Genomic DNA, 20,322 nt, shown 5'->3' with positions numbered 1-20,322 from the left:
CGCGGCGTCGTGAAGCGGCACCTTTCAGTCGGACAGTTTATGAGGTGTGATAAGTCACGTGATTGCTTTGCCCATTGATAATAGTTTAATGGGCGGGAAAGTGATTGACCGGTGTGATTGACATTGCAAATCAGCCAATAAGCGCCAGACGCTGCTTTTTCAGTCTTGTTGCTATGTTCTGAGGCCCCGCCCCTGCAGCAGTCTGACAGGAGGTGGATGTAGTTCCGGCTGTCGGGCGGCGGAATGATTACTAAGTGTTCGGGCAGAGACATGGTGGCCCCCGGCTGAGACCCGCATACAACCATGAGGAGATCTCGGGGGTACCAAGATAAACCCCAGCCGGGCACTGGCACCATGGAGGAAAGCCGGGTAGCTCCGACACTGCGGCGGAGAACGGTGGGATCGGAGGAAAGAGCGGGCAGCAGAGAGCAGGTAACAGCCGGCGTGTACCCCCAGTCTGACGGGTTATCCTCCCTTCCCGCCATTATACTATCACCGTCCTAAGAGCTCACACTCTATGGGGGGAGGGGTCATCATCTGTGCCCCGGGGCTGAGCCCCAATATCTGCAGTCATCACAATGAGAGATCCCTCCGCCTGTACCCTCATCATCTTCCCCATAGTCCAGACTGGCCCCAGGAGCTGACCATCTATCTGGACTATAACCATTACAATGCAGGGGGTGCGGTCACACCAGTCACTGCCCGTGCTTCTCACTCTGACCCCAGGAGCTGACAGTCTATAATACTGTATAACGTCCTGGGTGAGGCCGCGCTGTGATGTCCGTGTCGCACTCCAGGCGGTTATCACGGCACCGGGAGCGTCACGTGATTATATAACCTCACGATCCGCCGCTCCGCGTGTGCCGGCATTTGTAATGTGAGTGGTTTCCGTTTTTTTTGCAGGTTTTCTCCGTGCGTTGCGGTCGTGCGACACCGCGTCGGTTTTTCTGCTCCGTGTTGGCGATCAGGCGGGGTGAGGCGGGGGCCTGCGGAGACGATCAGGCGGGGTGAAGCGGAGGCTGTCAGGCGGGGTGAAGCGGAGGTGATCAGGCGGGGGCTGCGGAGGCGATCAGGCGGAGGCTGCGGAGGTGATGAGGCGGGGGCCTGCGGAGGCGATCAGGCGGGGTGAGGCGGGGGCCTGCGGAGGTGATCAGGCGGGGTGAAGCGGGGGCTGCGGAGGCTGTCAGGCGGGGTGAAGCGGAGGTGATCAGGCGGGGGCTGCGGAGGCTGTCAGGTGGGGTGAAGCGGGGGCTGCGGAGGTGATCAGGCGGGGTGAAGTGGGGGCTGCGGAGGCTGTCAGGCGGGGTGAAGCGGGGCCTGCGGAGGCTGTCAGGCGGGGTGAAGCGGGGGCTGCGGAGGCTGTCAGGCGGGGTGAAGCGGAGGTGATCAGGCGGGGGCTGCGGAGGCGATCAGGCGGAGGCTGCGGAGGCGATCAGGCGGGGTGAGGCGGGGGCCTGCGGAGGCGATCAGGCGGGGTGAGGCGGGGGCCTGCGGAGGTGATCAGGCGGGGTGAAGCGGGGGCTGCGGAGGCTGTCAGGCGGGGTGAAGCGGAGGTGATCAGGCGGGGGCTGCGGAGGCTGTCAGGTGGGGTGAAGCGGGGGCTGCGGAGGTGATCAGGCGGGGTGAAGTGGGGGCTGCGGAGGCTGTGAGCGGGGTGAAGAGGGGGCTGCGGAGGTGATCAGGCGGGGGCCTGCGGAGGTGATCAGGCGGGGTGAAGCGGGGGCTGCGGAGGTGATCAGGCGGGGTGAAGCGGGGGCTGCGGAGGTGATCAGGCGGGGGCCTGCGGAGGTGATCAGGCGGGGTGAAGCGGGGGCTGCGGAGGTGATCAGGCGGGGTGAAGCGGGGGCTGCGGAGGTGATCAGGCGGGGTGAAGTGGGGGCTGCGGAGGTGATCAGGCGGGGTGAAGCGGGGGCTGCGGAGGTGATCAGGCGGGGTGAAGCGGGGGCTGCGGAGGTGATCAGGCGGGGTGAAGTGGGTGCTGCGGAGGTGATCAGGCGGGGTGAAGCGGGGGCTGCGGAGGTGATCAGGTGGGGGCTGCGGAGGCTGTCAGGCGGGGTGAAGAGGGGGCTGCGGAGGTGATCAGGCGGGGGCCTGCGGAGGTGATCAGGCGGGGTGAAGCGGGGGCTGCGGAGGTGATCAGGCGGGGTGAAGCGGGGGCTGCGGAGGTGATCAGGCGGGGTGAAGCGGGGGCTGCGGAGGTGATCAGGCGGGGTGAAGCGGGGGCTGCGGAGGTGATCAGGCGGGGGCCTGCGGAGGTGATCAGGCGGGGTGAAGCGGGGGCCTGCGGAGGTGATCAGGCGGGGTGAAGCGGGGGCTGCGGAGGTGATCGGGCGGGGTGAAGCGGGGCCTGCGGAGGCGATCAGGCGGGGGCCTGCGGAGGTGATCAGTTTGGGTGAAGCGGGGGCTGCCGTGGTTATCGTGTAGGGTGAAGCTGGGGCTGGGATCTTACAGGCGGCTCCTCTGTTCTGCTTTCCTCGGGACAGAGAATCTGCAGGGTCCTCCGATGACGCCGCTTATCCTGGAACTGAAGGCACAACTATTGGGGAGAAGTGATATTGATCCAGCAGCGACAGAGGACGCTGTGGGAGGAGACTGCTGAGGACCGCGCCTCCAGGCTGGACCATGTGACCTCAGAATTACGCCATGATTTACTAACCGGAGCGACGAATGACGGTTGTGCGCGCTCCAATGTGCAGCGGCCGGCTCCTCCGCAGCTATAGTGCCGCCATGACACGAGGCCCCCGCGTACTGCGAATCTCTTCAGATATAGGTGCAATGTGCTGCAGACGTGTGATCGCCGAACGCTGCCGGGTGTGATGTCATTTATCCTGTGTGGGGTGATTACCTTCGTCCCGGCCGTCTCCTCCCCATGATTGGCGCTGCCTGGTGTGATGTCATTTATCCTGTGTGGGGTCCCGGCCGTCTCCTCCACATGATTGGCGCTGCCGGGTGTGATGTCATTTATCCTGTGTGGGGTGATTACCTGCGTCCTGGCCGTCTCCTCCCCATGATTGGCGCTGCCGCCTGGTCTGACCGCTTGATGCTCTTCATTGCTGGTCAGGTCTCATTGTGGGGAGGGGGTTGGCGGCTGCACTGCTATGATGGACGTGTCCTCGCCTGGGGGCCTGACGTGATGACGATGCTGTGAATGCCTGTGATATGTTAATAAGTAAGCACAGTACAAGCGGAACCACAATTACCGGTGACGCCCAAGATTTCCCGCCTGCCCACCGCCACTCAGGGACTTCTAACTTGAAGTACCTGTTCCTGGTGGAACCACAAGTCCCAGCATTCCCATTTGTAGTCCCAGGACAGTTTGCCTGTCCGCGTCCCATTATTAGTGGAGAGTGACCCTCAGGACTGGTCTGGTGGCCCCATGTCGGGGTCTCGTCTTCTAATTCACTTTATCAAGAAACCTCGTCGCTGGGAGAAGGGCACTGGCCCTTTAATGGGACTCCTCATTAATCTTCAGTTGTGGTATTGGTTTGTCCTTCTAGGTAAATTAAAATCTGATGGGAATGTAGTAGCTCAGTTCTTCGGATGATGATTATGACGACGTAGTTATTTGGTGCTCGTATTGTTGATGATGGGAATGTAGTGGACCCCCGCTTGTCGCTCCTCGCCCTCCTTCCGGGTTGATCTCCTTTTACAGCGGTCGTCTTCTGGGATATAACAGGACGTTGACTTTCTATTACTGAGCGGCCGTTCTGTCCCGTCCATTGTGCGTCCACTGCGGAATTGCTCAGGTCTTCCCTATAACACGACTCAACCTGACTGATGGGAGTGATGATCTCTGTGTTGATTGGATACTGAAATAATTCAACCTGCAAAATCTCGACCAATCACTGATGTCCGAATGGGACGGATCGGGATTATTGGGACCAGAAATCATCATAACTCGGTATAGCCTGCTGTCCCGGCGGCTGCTCATTGTGGAGTCAAACTGCTGCCCATGTACGAGAGCCGTGTCTAGAATAGGGGGAGTTGCGCCAATGTTCCTGTTCTCACAATATTTATGAACGCTCCTCTTCGTCGTCTTTGGGATCTGCCCTGGGTGGTGGCGTCGTCCATTTCCGGATTTATTCTTCAATAAAGGTTGGTATTGCCTTTGTGTCCAGAGCTGTAACCGGATTATAACCGTGCTTCGAAATGTGTGGTGGCCGCGGGTCAGTGAGCACAGAAGAGGCCGCCATGTTTGTGAGCAGCGCTTCGCCTCACGTCCTGCTTTTCTCCTGCGTTCTTCTCACACGAGGCTTCGGCAATTGTTTGGAAAATGAACAGAAATGGATCACGGAATCTGAAAAGTGACGTCCTGCCAAAGTGCCAGATCTCCTCTTATGTGTCAGTGAACAGTCCTGCTCCGGAGGGGTCAGCGCTGCTCAGTCCTGTGTGACCCCGAGATTTACCACCGTCGACTACTCCGGCTACTACCATACGAGACCGACGTAATGGCCACCCCGCCGTCCGTGCCACGTGAATTATGCGGCCTGTCTGAAGGGTCAGGACTGTGAGGAGTCTCCTGCTCCGTATAGGGGAAGGAGCTGTCCCATCATGTTTGGGGGGTCGCGTGCGCCGTGCACTTATTTTTTTATGTTTTTGTGCCAGTGCAATGATCTGTTAGACCTCCGTGGGCGCCGTGTGTGACCAATCGCAGCTTATTTTCTATGTTGAACGAGACAAATGAATCCAAGTCTGTGGACACTTTGTGAGACTCGTGTTCAGGGCGGTCACGTGAGCCGCGAGATCTCTGTTCGTCCTGAGTGCCGCCATCACTGTGTTCACATTCGCTTTTTGTCCTTTCCAACCCCCACACTCTGAAGAATGTCATTGAACTAATCATATGAACACTTCATTATCCCGGGGTACCGAGCCCGAAAATGCCATGTTTAAAGTGTGTGTGTGTGTATATATAGTGTGTGTGTATGTATATAGTGTATGTGTGTATCTATATGTGTGTGTGTATATATATTCCTAATTCCATAAGGTTTGTTTGTCGCAAAACCAGCACTGGAGGCAGCGAGGGTAATTCAACAACGTATTTAAGGGTGTGCAGATTTATGCAACCGCAGTATTTTTGTTCTTTATTTTTATTTTTCCACCTCAGTTTGTTTTTCTTTGGAATTGTTCAAATTATGGGTGACATTAAAGGTGGAAAAAGTTCTGAAATTATTAATCTTGTACTGATTGTTTTTGACAGGGGTGTGTAGACTTTTTATATCCATTGTGTGTGTGTATATGTAATATTTGTTTGTGTGTGTCTGTGTATCAATGGGAGGCATTATCGGATGTTTTTTGGCGCGGTTTCAGCGTCAGAAAACGTAAAAAAACTCTGTGTGAATGAACAGGGCCTTAATGGCAGCGGCTGACAGATTGACTATAATTTTCCACCAGACAATGCTGTATTTCTGGCGTTCTATTCATGAACCAGGCAGCTCAGGATGAACAGATCTAGGTCTCTCCCCGATACAGCAGGGAGTTGTGGGTTGTGTTTTCCACGTGACCGCCATCTTGGCAGCTTTGCTCTGACGCAGACAGTATAGAGTGTCTGGAATGAGGTAAGCGGCTGGTACTTGGAAGGAGCGCGGTCTCCGGGGCCGGGGGTCCTGACCTGCACATGCAGAACATATGATGCTTCCTCCAGGGGGTGCTATAAACTGTGGGAAGGGTCCTCTGTTTACCGGATATCTATTCCATCAGTCCCTGTGTGTAGCCGCTTATTAAAGACGCGCTCTTCATATGTGTGAGGTTTGTGAAGGAAACTCGTTTGTCAGACTCCAAGCCTTAAAATGTAGGGGTGACTGCAGTGAACCCCTATGAGGTGCGGGAAGCTGCGGTGTGATGAGCGGTTCGCTCACGCTGTAGATCGGCTTCCTGTGATATTTCGGAGATATTGCGGTCGCTCTGGGTTTACTGTCTCTGGGGGGAGAAGAGTCCGCAGACCATTGTTCTAAGTTGTATACACGCCCGGCAGCCGTGTGTGACTTGTGGCGAGCGCTGTTAGCCGGGTATTAAGAGATTACTACATGAAAGGTGCGCCCGCGCAGTAATCGGCAGAGCTCGGCAGTAATTCCACATTAAGCCGACACTTGTACCTCATTATTTCCATATTGTTCGTCTGCGGGGGTCAGGAGACTTTGGGGGGGTGTCCCCTGATAACTGGTGCTGCCTCTGATATTATTGTGGGGGAACTGACCACGACCTGGAAATGCCAAACTTGTTGCTGTTGTTTATGGGGCTGAATTAGAATTGCGCTCCCTGCAGGTGTATAATCCTGGACCTTCATATACACGAGACCGTCCGTCCGCCGCAGCGACGTGTGCGATGTATGGGCAGACTTGCCTGCTGTCCCGTGTTTTGCAGGACTGGACTATGAAAGGGAAGGGAGTTCTGGGAGTTTGGCGTTTTGCTAGCGCTCCCGGCAGGACGGGCGTGGGGATAACCATCATTTCAAAGACATTTGCAGGGTATTTGTGTAAGTCTGTATATGGCCCAACTGCCCCGTGAAGCCTGTAATGGGGGGGAGGGGGGGGGTGATGCGATAGACAGACGGGTATCACCGGAGGTCCCTGCTGGTCGCATTTTCCCTCCTTATATAAGCTAGTCTGGATGAGCATGTTCATGGAGTAGTCCGGATGATGAGTGTCGCTGGTTGATTGTTTGGCTGCTCTCATATCTGGCAGTGTGGAGGGTATGACCACCGCTCAGCACCGCATCACAGCTGATCTGTAGATCTAACGCGTATAAAGAACGTGCCATGTCGTCAGCACCCCTCCCCCGCTGCCGGGAGTCTATAACCGCTGAGTTTTATAGTGTCTGGATAGACGGTCACCCCGCCCTGTGGACAGTTATCTACTTTCTTTATCTCCAGTGACTAAGGCTTCGTTCACATCTGCGTTGGTGTCCCGTTCTGACGTTCCGTAGTCGACTATGCTATTGCTTCCGGCAAAACGACGGGTCCGGTGCACAACAGACACAAACGGGAACCACGGACACCGGATCAGTCACCATTGAAATCAGTGGTGATGGAAAAGGAAACCTCTGATTTCCGTCGGTGTCAGTTTGTCTGCTCAGGGTCCCGTTCTGACGGAAACCTCCGACGGAACATCAGAACGGGACCCCAACGCAGATGTGAAGGAAGCCTAATATGTTTGCTGTGTTATGGGGTGGTCTGGGGCAGCCGACAATAGAGCGCCCTCCGCTGGTTTATTCATCCCTCTACACTAGGTAAACGCTGGGTGAAATAATAATTGTCCTCCTATGAATGTAATAAGATCTGCAGGTTCAGTGGGACACGTTTCACCTTCATATCATTTATTTTATATATTATCGGCATTCGCTAGAACAGCCGCGGCTCGGGAATCTCTCCACCAGGTGAGAAGATGTACGTATTACCAGGGTACCACACGTGGCGCCAGGAAAAGCTTCCGGCAATATGAAGACCTACAGAGAGCTGTGATCTTTGTGATATGGCGCCAAATGTATCAAAATGCTGCAAGTGGCGCGATAAATTTGGTCCCTCCCGCTGGGCACCTGGGCATGCTCAGCCCCTCATGGCGGCCGTACTTGTGCTCCGCTGTATTGTAACAAAAAATGCCTCATTTTTGTAGACTGTTTTCAGAACTCAAGGTCCGTACAAATGCATCATAAATGTTGTCTTTCTCGTGAACTGCATCATTTTTCTTAGTAAGTCTCCCCTGTCTTTATATTCCAGGATGTCGTTCCTCCGTCGGCTCCGCTGCTCTTCAGGAAACTGAGTAACCCCGATCTCTTCTCCTCTACGGGCAAAGTTAAGCTGCACCGCCAGCTGAGCCAGGACGACTGTAAGCTCCGCCGTGGAAGCCTGACCACCTCACTAGCAGGTGAGTGATGGGCACAGCAGATGAGGAGTCCGTGTCCCGCACCTGGACAGGACAGTGATTTGCAGCCCAGCGTGTCATTAGATGTCTCCCGGTTATATCATCTCCATCCAGAGCGTCATCTCACCTGAAAACCATTCAGTCTATAATTCTAGGTTCTGTAACATTCTCTTGGGTTTTATTTCTTCACCATTTTCTGAATAGGAATGTTCTTATTTAGGGCCACATGCTGGCGATCTATCCTGACCTAGTCCTGCTCACACATCTGACAGCTTCAATTATACCCATTCTAGACAAACCTGAACTTAACAACCTGGACTCCAGACTGATACATATTACCTGCACTGATACATTGTAACATATCTGCATAGGAGAGAGATTTGTGGTGCTGATGAGTTTACCTCAGAGGGTTCTCTACACTGATACATTGTAACAAACACACAGCTGTTGGAATTGTTAGGTCAGGATGGGATTTTGGCCTCTAGAATGCTCCCATTCACTGGCAACAAGCAGAGATCTTGGAAATGGTGGATATTCCAAACACAAAGCCTATTAGAAATGTGAAGAACTTTTCCTTATTCAGTTGTTAAAGAGGCTCTGTCACCAGATTTTGCAACCCCTATCTGCTATCGCCTGTGATCGGCGCTGCAATGTAGATTACAGTAATGTTTTTATTTTTAAAAAACGAGCATTTTTGGCCAAGTTATGACCATTTTTGTAGTTATGCAAATGAGGCTTGCAAAAGTCCAAGTGGGTGTGTTTAAAAGTAAAAGTCCAAGTGGGCGTGTATTATGTGCGTACATCGGGGCGTGTATTATGTGCGTACATCGGGGCGTGTATTATGTGCGTACATCGGGGCGTGTATTATGTGCGTACATCGGGCCGTGTATTATGTGCGTACATCGGGGCGTGTATTATGTGTGTACATCGGGGCGTGTATTATGTGCGTACATCGGGGCGTGTATTATGTGCGTACATCGGGGCGTGTATTATGTGCGTACATCGGGGCGTGTATTATGTGCGTACATCGGGGCGTGTATTATGTGCGTACATCGGGGCGTGTATTATGTGTGTACATCGGGGTGTGTATTATGTGCGTACATCGGGGCGTGTATTATGTGCGTACATCGGGGCGTGTATTATGTGCGTACATCGGGGCGTGTATTATGTGCGTACATCGGGGCGTTTTTAATACTTTTACTAGCTGGGCGCTGTGAAGAGAAGTAACATCCACTTCTCTTCAGAACGCCCAGCTTCTGACAGTGCAGATCTGTGACGTCACTCACAGGTCCTGCATCGTGACGGCCACATCGGCACCAGAGGCTACAGTTGATTCTGCAGCAGCATCAGCGTTTGCAGGTAAGATCGACTTTTGCAAGCCTCATTTGCATAAATACAAAAATGGTCATAACTTGGCCAAAAATGCTCGTTTTTTAAAAATAAAAACGTTACTGTAATCTACATTGCAGCGCCGATCACATGCAATAGCAGATAGGGGCTGCAAAATCTGGTGACAGAGCCTCTTTAACCTTTATTTACATCGATCTAGAAGTCCCTTTAAAGGGTCTGTCGAATTTTGCAATCTAGTTTTTTTATTTTTTTATTCTTTCAAAGCATTTAAAATAAAACCATGAAGCTGCTTGATGATTGTCCCGATCGTCCAGTGTATATAATCGAATCTTTATTTATCTACCGTATTTTTCGGACTATAAGACGCAGGTTTTAGCAAGAATAAATCTTGCTAAAAAGTCCCTGCGTCTTCTAGTCGGCAGTCAGGGGACCCGGCGGTGCCGGACCCCCTGACTGCTCCTTACTTAACCCCTTCCTTACCCGTGATGTGCCAGCACATCATGGAGCGGGGAGGGGATGATGTATGGAGCGGGCTCGTGCTGCGCCCGCTCCATACACTGCAGGTGTCCGCTTGTGATACGCTGCACGAACCGCTAGGAACAGTTATGGCGCTTTTCCTGGCCGTTTAACTAGTTAAATGCTGCGGTCAATAGCGACCGTGGCATTTATATTGGTTTTCCCATGAAGGACATTTATGACATATCCACAGGACATGTCATAAATGTCAGATAGATGCGGGTCTCACCTCTGGGACCCTCTCACCTCTGGGACCCGTATCTATCTCTAGAACGGGGCCCCCTAAGCCCAGTTCTATCTTACCCGGCTCCGCTGTCTTCCGGCCACTTCATTCCTGGTTACATGGTCGAGCTACGCTATTTCCGTAACTCCCATAGAACTGAATAGTAGTTACGGAAACAGAGTAGCTCGCACGCTGCGCTGCTTCTGTAACTGCCATTCACTACTATGGGCGTTACGGAAATAGCGTAGCTCAGCGAGTTGCGCTGTTTCCGTACCTCATCCATGTATTGCAGTGTATTGTACCGAGTCCCCTAGGGGAGCTAATAAAATGTGTGTCAAAAAAAAAGTTAAATACATTTTCAGGTGTGTAAAAAAAATAAAATGGAAAGTTAAAAAAAAACACCATTTCCCACTTTTCCCCAAGCACAATGTAAAAATAAAAAAATTGTTATCGCTGCGTCCGTAAAAGTCTGAAACTATTAAAATATATCCTTATTTGACTCAACAATCATTTAAAACCCCAGAATCGTTGTCTTTTGGTCACCATAGCGCTAAAAAGAATGACAAAAAAGTGATAAATCGTATGTACCAAAAAATGGTGCTAATAAAAACGACAGCTCGTCCCGCAAGAAATAAGCCCCCGCAGCGCGGAAACGATGGAGAAATATCATTTATGGCTTTCAGAATTTGGTGAAACTGAACAATATATTTTTTTAACCAATAGTTCTTTCTTTGTAAATAAAGTTTTTCCTATTTTCTGTTGTCTAAAACCTGGTTGCGTCTTATAGTCGGAAATATACGGTATATAGCGCTAACCTATTCCACATCACTTTACCATTCAGAGGGAACATGTAGACGTGAGTGAGGACGCTGATCACATGAGTGGGGGGCACCGCTGAGTGAGGGGGTGTTGAGAAATTGCGGTATTAAAAGTACAGGAGTCCGTTTATGGAATCTCCCGTTAAATGTCTACAGCTTCTACGCAGATCTATGTGTCTCCATGGTAACGGACAAGCCCTGTGTAGTGGGACCCTGCCGTCACGTGTTTGGGCACCTCCTCTGCCCCCTCTTCGACTGTCTGTAGAGGCAGGTGGTCGATGTCTCGTCGGATGACATAATTTTCTTGCAGTTCGGCAGAGATGTATTCTCACCATACGCCCGGTCTGTGGTATAGCGAAATAAATAACCGTAGAGACCTGAGGCCCCCCAGCCGCCATCCTGTAATACCCTCCGTAATCTGTACTTGTCCCGTCTACCACATTTCGCCAGGTTTGTTAATAACTCTTGATAAAGAATCTTTCAGATCTTGTTGGTTTTATTGGACTTTGTTTTCTTAAAGGGAAACAGCTGCTTCCGGTGTCGAGCAGTGCGCACGGTGGAGTGGGTCAGCTGACATGGCAGCCTTCAGGAGAGTCGTCCAACCTGGTCCGGATGAGGAATCAGTCGCTGGGTCAGTCCGCACCATCTCTTACTGCTGGCCTGGTAAGTGGTTTCCTGCAAGCGCCCGCACACCCCCCTTTATCGTAGAGGGTCTTGGAGTTAGAGATGTGCATGAGTTAATACATTCCTGCAGGGAGAGTGTTCTGTAGTGTCCCACATTCTGCGTGCTGCTGTTACCGGGTTTCTTGGTTGCATGTTATATTTCAGCTGTTGGCAGAGGCTGCTCCAGATCCAGGCAGTGGTCATACTGCCCCGGTTATTAGTGAACTGTTCAGTCCTCTTGTAGCTCTAAGGCCCAGTTCACACAGAGTTTTTTTGACACTAAAACCGCATCTGAATCATTGGCAAAAAAACGGGTAAAACCGCCGCCCATTGATTTCAATGATTGTCTGAGGCGTTTTTTCCACAGTGGCTTTCATTCTTGGCGGCATGCTCGTTCTTGCCCCTGTTCCGCCTCTGACCTCCTATCGAAATCAATGGGAGGCACAGAGAGATTTTTACCCTGTGTTTTTTGCCCGTGGCACTCAAAAGCCGCCGGCGAAAAACAACGTGAAATTTGCGAAAGAAATTACAGGCAGATCAAAATCTGCCTGCAAAAATCCCTCCGTGTGAACAGGGTCTAAGCCTCTCTGAACGTGTGTATATATTTTTGATGCGGAGTTCCAGGACGTTTGGATCTGTTGACACAGTGAGCGGTCGTACGAGGCGGGGGGTGGGGGGCGGACGTGATGTGAGCAGCAGCTGTGTGTGGATTGTCAGGACACGGGACGCTTTGCTTCAGGAAAATAAGTCTTGCCAGCAGCTTCTTCCCGGAGCCAAGTGAGGAATAGAATGTGTTTCCAAATCCTTCTATCTCCTGCAGCGTTAACTCTGAGGTTTCCATTAGTCCCGAATAGTGAACCCCTCGGTGGAGACCGTACTGTGTAATCCTCCGGTCATGCAGTGAGGAGACCCCCTCCTGACCGGCACCTCTCTACTGTGTATTGTGCGTTTAGCATTGTGTTTTTTCTTGTGTTGAGTTTTTTTATCTTCACTGTAAGAATTGTCAGTGGTAGAGTGCTGCCTCCTAGTGTTCATTCAGAAGAAATACAGGACCGTCTGTGGTTAGTAAATACAACAAATGTAAAGATGGCAGCGCTGCCTTATCTGTACCTGATGGGGGAAAAAACAGAAACCATTGCCCCCGGCCCCTCATGCCACAGCTGTAAGATTGACAGGTGATCCTCTGACTGCACTCCTGCTATCATTTAGATCTGGGAGAGTCAGACCATTTTACAGTTAAAGAGGCTGTCACCAGATTATAAGTGCCCTGTCTCCTACATGATGTGATCGGCGCTGTAATGTAGATAACAGTGGTCCTAGTAATAAAGAGGCTCTGTCACCACATTATAAGTGCCCTGTCTCCTACATAATGTGATCAGCGCTGTAATGTAGATAACAGTGGTCCTAGTAATAAAGAGGCTCTGTCACCAGATTATAAGTGCCCTGTCTCCTACATAATGTGATGGGCGCTGTAATGTAGATAACAATGGTCCTAGTAATAAAGAGGCTGTCACCAGATTATAAGTGACCTGTCTCCTACATAATGTGATCAGTGCTGTAATGTAGATAACAGTGGTCCTAGTAATAAAGAGGCTGTCACCACATTATAAGTGTCCTGTCTCCTACATAATGTGATCAGTGCTGTAATGTAGATAACAGTGGTCCTAGTAATAAAGAGGCTCTGTCACCAGATTATAAATTCCCTGTCTCCTACATAATCTGATCGACGCTGTAATGTAGATAACAGTGGTCCTAGTAATAGAGGCTGTCACCAGATAAGTGCCCTGTCTCCTACATAATCTGATCGACGCTGTAATGTAGAGAACAGTGGTCCTAGTAATAAAGAATCTGTCACCCCATTATAAGTGCCCTATCTCCTACATAATGTGATCAGCGCTGTAATGTAGAGAACAGTGGTCCTAGTAATAAAGAGGCTGTCACCACATTATAAGTGTCCTGTCTCCTACATAATGTGATCAGCGCTGTAATGTAGAGAACAGTGGTCCTAGTAATAAAGAGGCTGTCACCACATTATAAGTGTCCTGTCTCCTACATAATGTGATCAGCGCTGTAATGTAGAGAACAGTGGTCCTAGTAATAAAGAGGCTGTCACCACATTATAAGTGGCCTATATTGTACATAATGTGATCAGCGCTGTAATGTAGATAACAGTGGTCCTAGTAATAAAGAGGCTGTCACCAGATTATAAGTGGCCTATATTGTACATAATGTGATCAGCGCTGTAATGTAGATAACAGTGGTCCTAGTAATAAAGAGGCTGTCACCACATTATAAGTGCCCTGTCTCCTACATAATGTGATCAGCGCTGTAATGTAGAGAACCGTGGTCCTAGTAATAAAGAGGCTGTCACCACATTATAAGTGTCCTGTCTCCTACATAATGTGATCAGTGCTGTAATGTAGATAACAGTGGTCCTAGTAATAAAGAGGCTGTCACCAGATTATAAGTGTCCTGTCTCCTACATAATGTGATCGGCGCTGTAATGTAGAGAACAGTGGTCCTAGTAATAAAGAGGCTGTCACCACATTATAAGTGTCCTGTCTCCTACATAATGTGATCGGCGCTGTAATGTAGAGAACAGTGGTCCTAGTAATAAAGCGGCTGTCACCAGATTATAAGTGTCCCGTCTCCTACATAATGTGATCGGCGCTGTAATGTAGAGAACAGTGGTTTTTATTTTAAACGATCATTTTTGAGCAGGTTATGAGCAATTGTAGATTTATGCTAATTTGTTTCTTAATGACCAACTGGGCGTGTTCTTACTTTTGACCAACTGGGTGTTGTACAGAGGAGTGTATGACGCTGACCAATCAGCGTCATACACTTCTCATTGTTGCAGCCCATTGGTCACTGGAAACTTCGTTATTTATTCATTGCAAACAATAGTGCGTACAAAAATGCTGACGTTTCAACTCCAAAACTAGTGAGCCTTTTGCTGTGTGCCTAACAGTGACCTCCGTGACCATGGGCTAAAATGATATCCTTTTAACTCTTATGACTTTTTTTTCATGACTTCTGTTAAACGGATACAATTCTAGTCATCGGCTCCATTTAAAATGTATGTTGGGAAGCTCCAGGGATGTCCATATGTGACCAGTTACACTGGAGCCGCCTGATGCAGCAGGGGAGTCCTGCGTTACCAGTACCCCCCTTACCCAGTCATGTATACCCAATGGCAAGAACTTCTGAGCAGCCGGAGTCACTGGAGCGTCCCTGGAGTAGCCTCAGTGCTGTAACTCCAGTGTCGTGGCTTCCCCTGCGCCGCCGTCTTCTCACAGGTCTCCATGTATGTACAGCTGAAAGAAAGGGATTCAAAATCACATGCGGCGCATCATCCATGATAAGGGGTTACAATAGTGAACGATCAGTTCTGCTGCCCCGGCTCCGCTGGGAGCACAACATACACAAGTGCGTCCTTCTATATGATGAGGCTGCAGCCTGGGCTCCCATCTGGACGACTTGCAGAGGTAGAGATCGCACAGCGAAACACCGTCTCGGAGAAGTCGCTTGGCGCTGCCTATTAGTTAGTTGGTTTGTAATAAAGTATCTCGGACACTTATAAACCTCAAATAGTTTCTAAAAGATGTGTCAACAAAGTGATGGGTTTTGAAGCCGGACCGGCTTCTTCCTCAGACTGAAAGCAGATCTATGTGATGGGGCTGCCGTGCAGGTGGAGGGTTAAATGTGACCTGGGGAGACGGGGTGGCCTCTGCTGCATCGTGCAGACTTACATCACTGGAGCTTCCCAACACATATGTCTCATTCTATACAGTGGCATCCATCACCCATAGGCCCCAATGTAAAACATTCTGTACTGGGGGGTATACACATTTTTGCGGAATCTGACACTATCCCATCGTTCAAAATATGAAATAAAAGGTGTGTTGATGTGTACCGGCCTCACCGAGGCCAAAAGGACACTGCGAAGTTCATTTTGTCCAAATGGATATGTTTGTTGTGTATATCGGGAGCTTTCCCAGCGCACGCGCTAAACGTAGGGACGGAATGTGATGTGCACGGCGCCCGTCTGCGGCCCCTCAGCAGGATACACTCTGGAACGTTCCGCTGCTCTGTGGTGCTGAGATCTCGCACACTGAGGTCCATCTATGTGAGCGAGCGGTCTGGACTGCGCTGGGGGCCACCGTCATACGTGATGAATTATAGGGATCGCCGTGTCCGCCTCCCCTTCCTGTGACGTGTACGAGTCCCATAATGATTCCCAGCATCCTCCGGTGTCCAGTCTGATCGTTGTCGTGATCGTGGTTTCCATGATGTCTGCATCTTGCTGTTAGCCGTCCTCTTCCTCTTTTCCCTTCGTTTCCTCCTCCATAATTAGCTGGGTCTTCTCATAATTTGGGCCCATTCTCATCAGCGGAGCAGGTGAACGAAATCGTGTAGCCGACTACGCTATTGTTTCCGTGAAAAGAAAATGAAACCTCGGGGAACGGAGGCAAACTGAAACCAACTGAACGGAAAAACCGTTAAAATCAATGGCGACGTAAAGGGAAGCGATGAATTCTAATTGGCTTTCCATTAATCTGCTCCTCTGACCGGAAATACAATGCTGATGTGGCTGCGCCCGGGCGACCTCCGTATCTACCCTTTAACCCCTCGTCACAGACAGTTTTATCTTTTTCATCGTAGTTTTTTTTTTTCCCCGTCTACATACCCGTAGGAGGGCTTGTGTTTTGCGGGATAAGTTGTAGTTCTTAACGGCGCCATTTAATGTACTTGAGAACGGTTATATATTTTGTGGGGTGTCGGGAAAAACAGCGATTTCTCCGTTCTTTGGGGGTTTGATTTTACGGTGGTCAGAAAGCCATAACTTTTTTTTTCTGGCGCCGGTGCGCTGTGGGGGGTTTTGGGGGCAAGACAAAGTTTTTATTGGTATCATTTCAGGGGAAAATACAAACATCACTTTTATAAAAAAAAAAATTTGGGGAATCAAGTGATCAAATCCCATTCAGACAGTGACACGTCCACAGGATATGATAAATGTCAGATAGATGCGGGTCCCACCTCTGTCTAGATCGGGGCCCCTAAACCACTTTCTGCCGCTCCGTGTTGCTTCTGAAGCCGGTGAATTCTGACCACGGATTAGGAAACCACGTGGTGTCTGAGCTGCGCGCTCTCAGGAAGTGCCATAGAACTGAATGGTAGTTATGGAAGACGCGTAGGTCAGCGAGCGCCGCTGTTGTTGTAACTCCCGACCATAAAGTCAGGAAGTGGCCGGGGAGGCGGAGGAGGGAGCGGGAAAAGGGGGAAATGTCTCATGGAAAACCCCTCTAACGTTCACCGTGCAGGATTTTTAACAATATATTTTAGTATTTTGGATTGGTAAATGTGGGGATCATTTTCTTTATTATTGTTTTTTTTAACCGCTTCCTGACCAGAGGCTTTACCCCCCCCCCCCTTCCTGACCAGGGGCGTTACCCCCCCCCCCCTTCCTGACCAGGGGCTTTACCCCCCCCCCCTTCCTGACCAGGGGCTTTACCCCCCCCCCCCCCTTCCTGACCAGGGGCTTTACCCCCCCCCCCCTTCCTGACCAGGGGCTTTACCCCCCCCCCCCTTCCTGACCTTTTTCTCTTGTGTAAAAAGAATAAGTGAGATATTTAACTTTTTTTTTTACAATTTAAAAGGGAAATCTGTAACAAATAAATAAATTAAAATAAAGTGATTTTCTGTGATGTTTTCTGACATCTGGTGCAGCCGCTGGGTAAACCTCTGAATACATATTCAGCAACTTGTGACGACTTAAACGATACCAAATATGCGCAGGTTTTATACACGCTGGGCGCAGCTTCCAATGAATGTGTTCACACCGGCTTCTGCAGAGCAAACATCTCTGTGCATGTGACCAGTGACGTGGCCCGTGTGGCCCCAGCCTAACATGTTATAGAGGAAGATAGAAGTAATAATCTTTATATGACACAAATATTCTGCATATAGATAGATGATTATTATGGTGGATGAGAGAGAGAGAGGTGGATGAGAGAGAGAGAGAGAGAGAGAGAGGTGGATGAGAGAGAGAGAGAGAGGTGGATGAGAGAGAGGTGGATGAGAGAGAGAGCGAGGTGGATGAGAGAGAGAGCGAGGTGGATGAGAGAGAGAGCGAGGTGGATGAGAGAGAGAGCGAGGTGGATGAGAGAGAGAGCGAGGTGGATGAGAGAGAGAGCGAGGTGGATGAGAGAGAGAGCGAGGTGGATGAGAGAGAGAGAGCGAGGTGGATGAGAGAGAGAGAGAGAGGTGGATGAGAGAGAGAGAGGTGGATGAGAGAGAGAGAGAGAGAGGTGGATGAGAGAGAGAGAGAGAGAGGTGGATGAGAGAGAGAGAGAGAGGTGGATGAGAGAGAGAGAGAGAGAGAGAGGTGGATGAGAGAGAGGTGGATGAGAGAGAGGTGGATGAGAGAGAGGTGGATGAGAGAGAGGTGGATGAGAGAGAGGTGGATGAGAGAGAGGTGGATGAGAGAGAGGTGGATGAGAGAGAGAGCGAGGTGGATGAGAGAGAGAGAGAGAGGTGGATGAGAGAGAGAGAGGTGGATGAGAGAGAGGTGGATGAGAGAGAGGTGGATGAGAGAGAGGTGGATGAGAGAGAGGTGGATGAGAGAGAGGTGGATGAGAGAGAGAGCGAGGTGGATGAGAGAGAGAGAGAGAGGTGGATGAGAGAGAGAGGTGGATGAGAGAGAGAGGTGGATGAGAGAGAGAGAGGTGGATGAGAGAGAGAGGTGGATGAGAGAGAGAGAGAGAGGTGGATGAGAGAGAGAGAGAGAGGTGGATGAGAGAGAGAGAGAGAGGTGGATGAGAGAGAGAGAGGTGGATGAGAGAGAGAGAGGTGGATGAGAGAGAGAGGTGGATGAGAGAGAGAGAGAGAGGTGGATGAGAGAGAGAGAGAGAGAGGTGGATGAGAGAGAGAGAGAGAGAGGTGGATGAGAGAGAGAGAGGTGGATGAGAGAGAGAGAGGTGGATGAGAGAGAGAGAGAGGTGGATGAGAGAGAGAGAGAGGTGGATGAGAGAGAGAGAGAGGTGGATGAGAGAGAGAGAGGTGGATGAGAGAGAGAGAGGTGGATGAGAGAGAGAGAGGTGGATGAGAGAGAGAGAGGTGGATGAGAGAGAGAGAGGTGGATGAGAGAGAGAGAGGTGGATGAGAGAGAGAGAGGTGGATGAGAGAGAGAGCGCGAGGTGGATGAGAGAGAGAGCGCGAGGTGGATGAGAGAGAGAGAGAGCGCGAGGTGGATGAGAGAGAGAGAGAGCGCGAGGTGGATGAGAGAGAGAGAGAGCGCGAGGTGGATGAGAGAGAGAGAGAGCGCGAGGTGGATGAGAGAGAGAGAGAGCGCGAGGTGGATGAGAGAGAGAGAGAGCGCGAGGTGGATGAGAGAGAGAGAGAGCGCGAGGTGGATGAGAGAGAGAGAGAGCGCGAGGTGGATGAGAGAGAGAGAGAGCGCGAGGTGGATGAGAGAGAGAGAGAGCGCGAGGTGGATGAGAGAGAGAGAGAGCGCGAGGTGGATGAGAGAGAGAGAGAGCGCGAGGTGGATGAGAGAGAGAGCGCGAGGTGGATGAGAGAGAGCGAGGTGGATATGACATGGATGGATATTGAAGCCTGCCAGGAGAGGGACAAGTTACAGCGAGGGGGGGAGGGGGCGCTGACACTTGTGATCACTGACGGGCTGTCACAATGATCACATGCCTACAGGCCACGCTGATTGGTCTCTGAGCTCCGTCATGTTGGCGGTCTAGAGTCCGCTGCAGAGAGGGAACCTGTAACGTCCCGGCAGAGTTAATTGCGGACCGCCCGGATGTTTACGGTCTATGGACGGTCCACGAGCGGTTAAACATCATTTTTATTCGTTCTGGAGAGACAAATGATGGATGTTCTTACATTCCGAGTCCACAGGGACATGGCAAAAGGAAAGCATTTGTGACGTCCTCGTACGTTTAGCGCGTCCTGGATGTCGCACCAGACGATCACGTTGTACCAGTGAGGCCCCATTCACAGCGCGTCTGTGCTCTCCGCCTGGCGAGTACATTTGCGTGGACCATTAAAAGCGTGGACCATTTTCTATTTACGTCTGTTTTTTATAACGTGTACGTTTAGCAGACATTCGTGTCATTTATACGTTTGTCTGGTTTTTACCTAAAAAACGAATACGTTTTTTTTAAAGAAGTGAACACTGATAGAAAAAACCCACCGGATAGATTTACTGCCTGTAAACGGATACAAACTTACAGCGTCACATTGTCCTCTCAATGATCAAGGCGAAAATGCCGCATATACGTTTTTTGAATTACAGAATTGGCGCAGCAGACTCCGCTATTCAGTGCTTTAAAAAAAACAAAAAAAACGTATCCCGACATAAACCATGACAAACACAGACCAAACGGGTGATATTTTGCTCTACGTCGGACCCGTTCTAGTCCATGTGACCGCCGAGCTCTACGTTTCAATCGTTTTTTTTAATAGCACCATTTTGAGGTACATTTTATTTATTGATTAACTTTTATGAACTTTTTTTGGGGGGGGGATAGAAAAAAATCTGAAATTTCGCCACTCTTATTTGCGTCCTAAATCTACGCCGTTTGCCGTGTGCTATAAATAACACAATAACTTTATTCAGCGGGTTGTTACGATTGCAAAGATACCACATTTGTATAGACTACTTTTACACAGTAAAAATGCTTTTTTTTCAAAATTATTTGTTTTTGTGTCTCCAGATGAAAGCCGTAACGTTTTTATTTTGGAGTAGATGCGACTTTTTGATCACTTTTTAATCCAATTTTTTTAAAGTCAGGATTCACAGAAAACAGCAATTTATCCGTCGGTTTTTATTTTTTTTTACGGTGTTCACCGTGCGGGTTAAGTAATGTAATGGCTTTATAGT

General features: G+C 50.2%; 1 protein-coding gene across 1 annotated transcript in view; it reads left to right on the top strand.

Moving 5' to 3' along the window:
- The first annotated feature begins 203 nt into the window (after positions 1–203).
- Positions 204–20,322, top strand: part of MAST2 (microtubule associated serine/threonine kinase 2) — a 101,018-nt gene continuing 80,899 nt past the window's right edge. The window contains exons 1-3 of the mRNA XM_075832039.1: positions 204–432; positions 7,712–7,859; positions 11,284–11,426. Of these exons, the coding sequence (XP_075688154.1) occupies positions 304–432; positions 7,712–7,859; positions 11,284–11,426 (420 nt within the window). The 5' untranslated portion in view covers positions 204–303. The remainder of the gene's footprint in view (positions 433–7,711; positions 7,860–11,283; positions 11,427–20,322) is intronic.

Source organism: Rhinoderma darwinii, chromosome 7, assembly GCF_050947455.1.
Source record: "Rhinoderma darwinii isolate aRhiDar2 chromosome 7, aRhiDar2.hap1, whole genome shotgun sequence".
NCBI classification, from domain to species: Eukaryota; Metazoa; Chordata; class Amphibia; order Anura; family Rhinodermatidae; genus Rhinoderma; species Rhinoderma darwinii.
The sequence above is the reverse complement of the archived record's forward strand: the minus strand, read 5'-3'. Positions and strand labels throughout refer to the sequence as shown.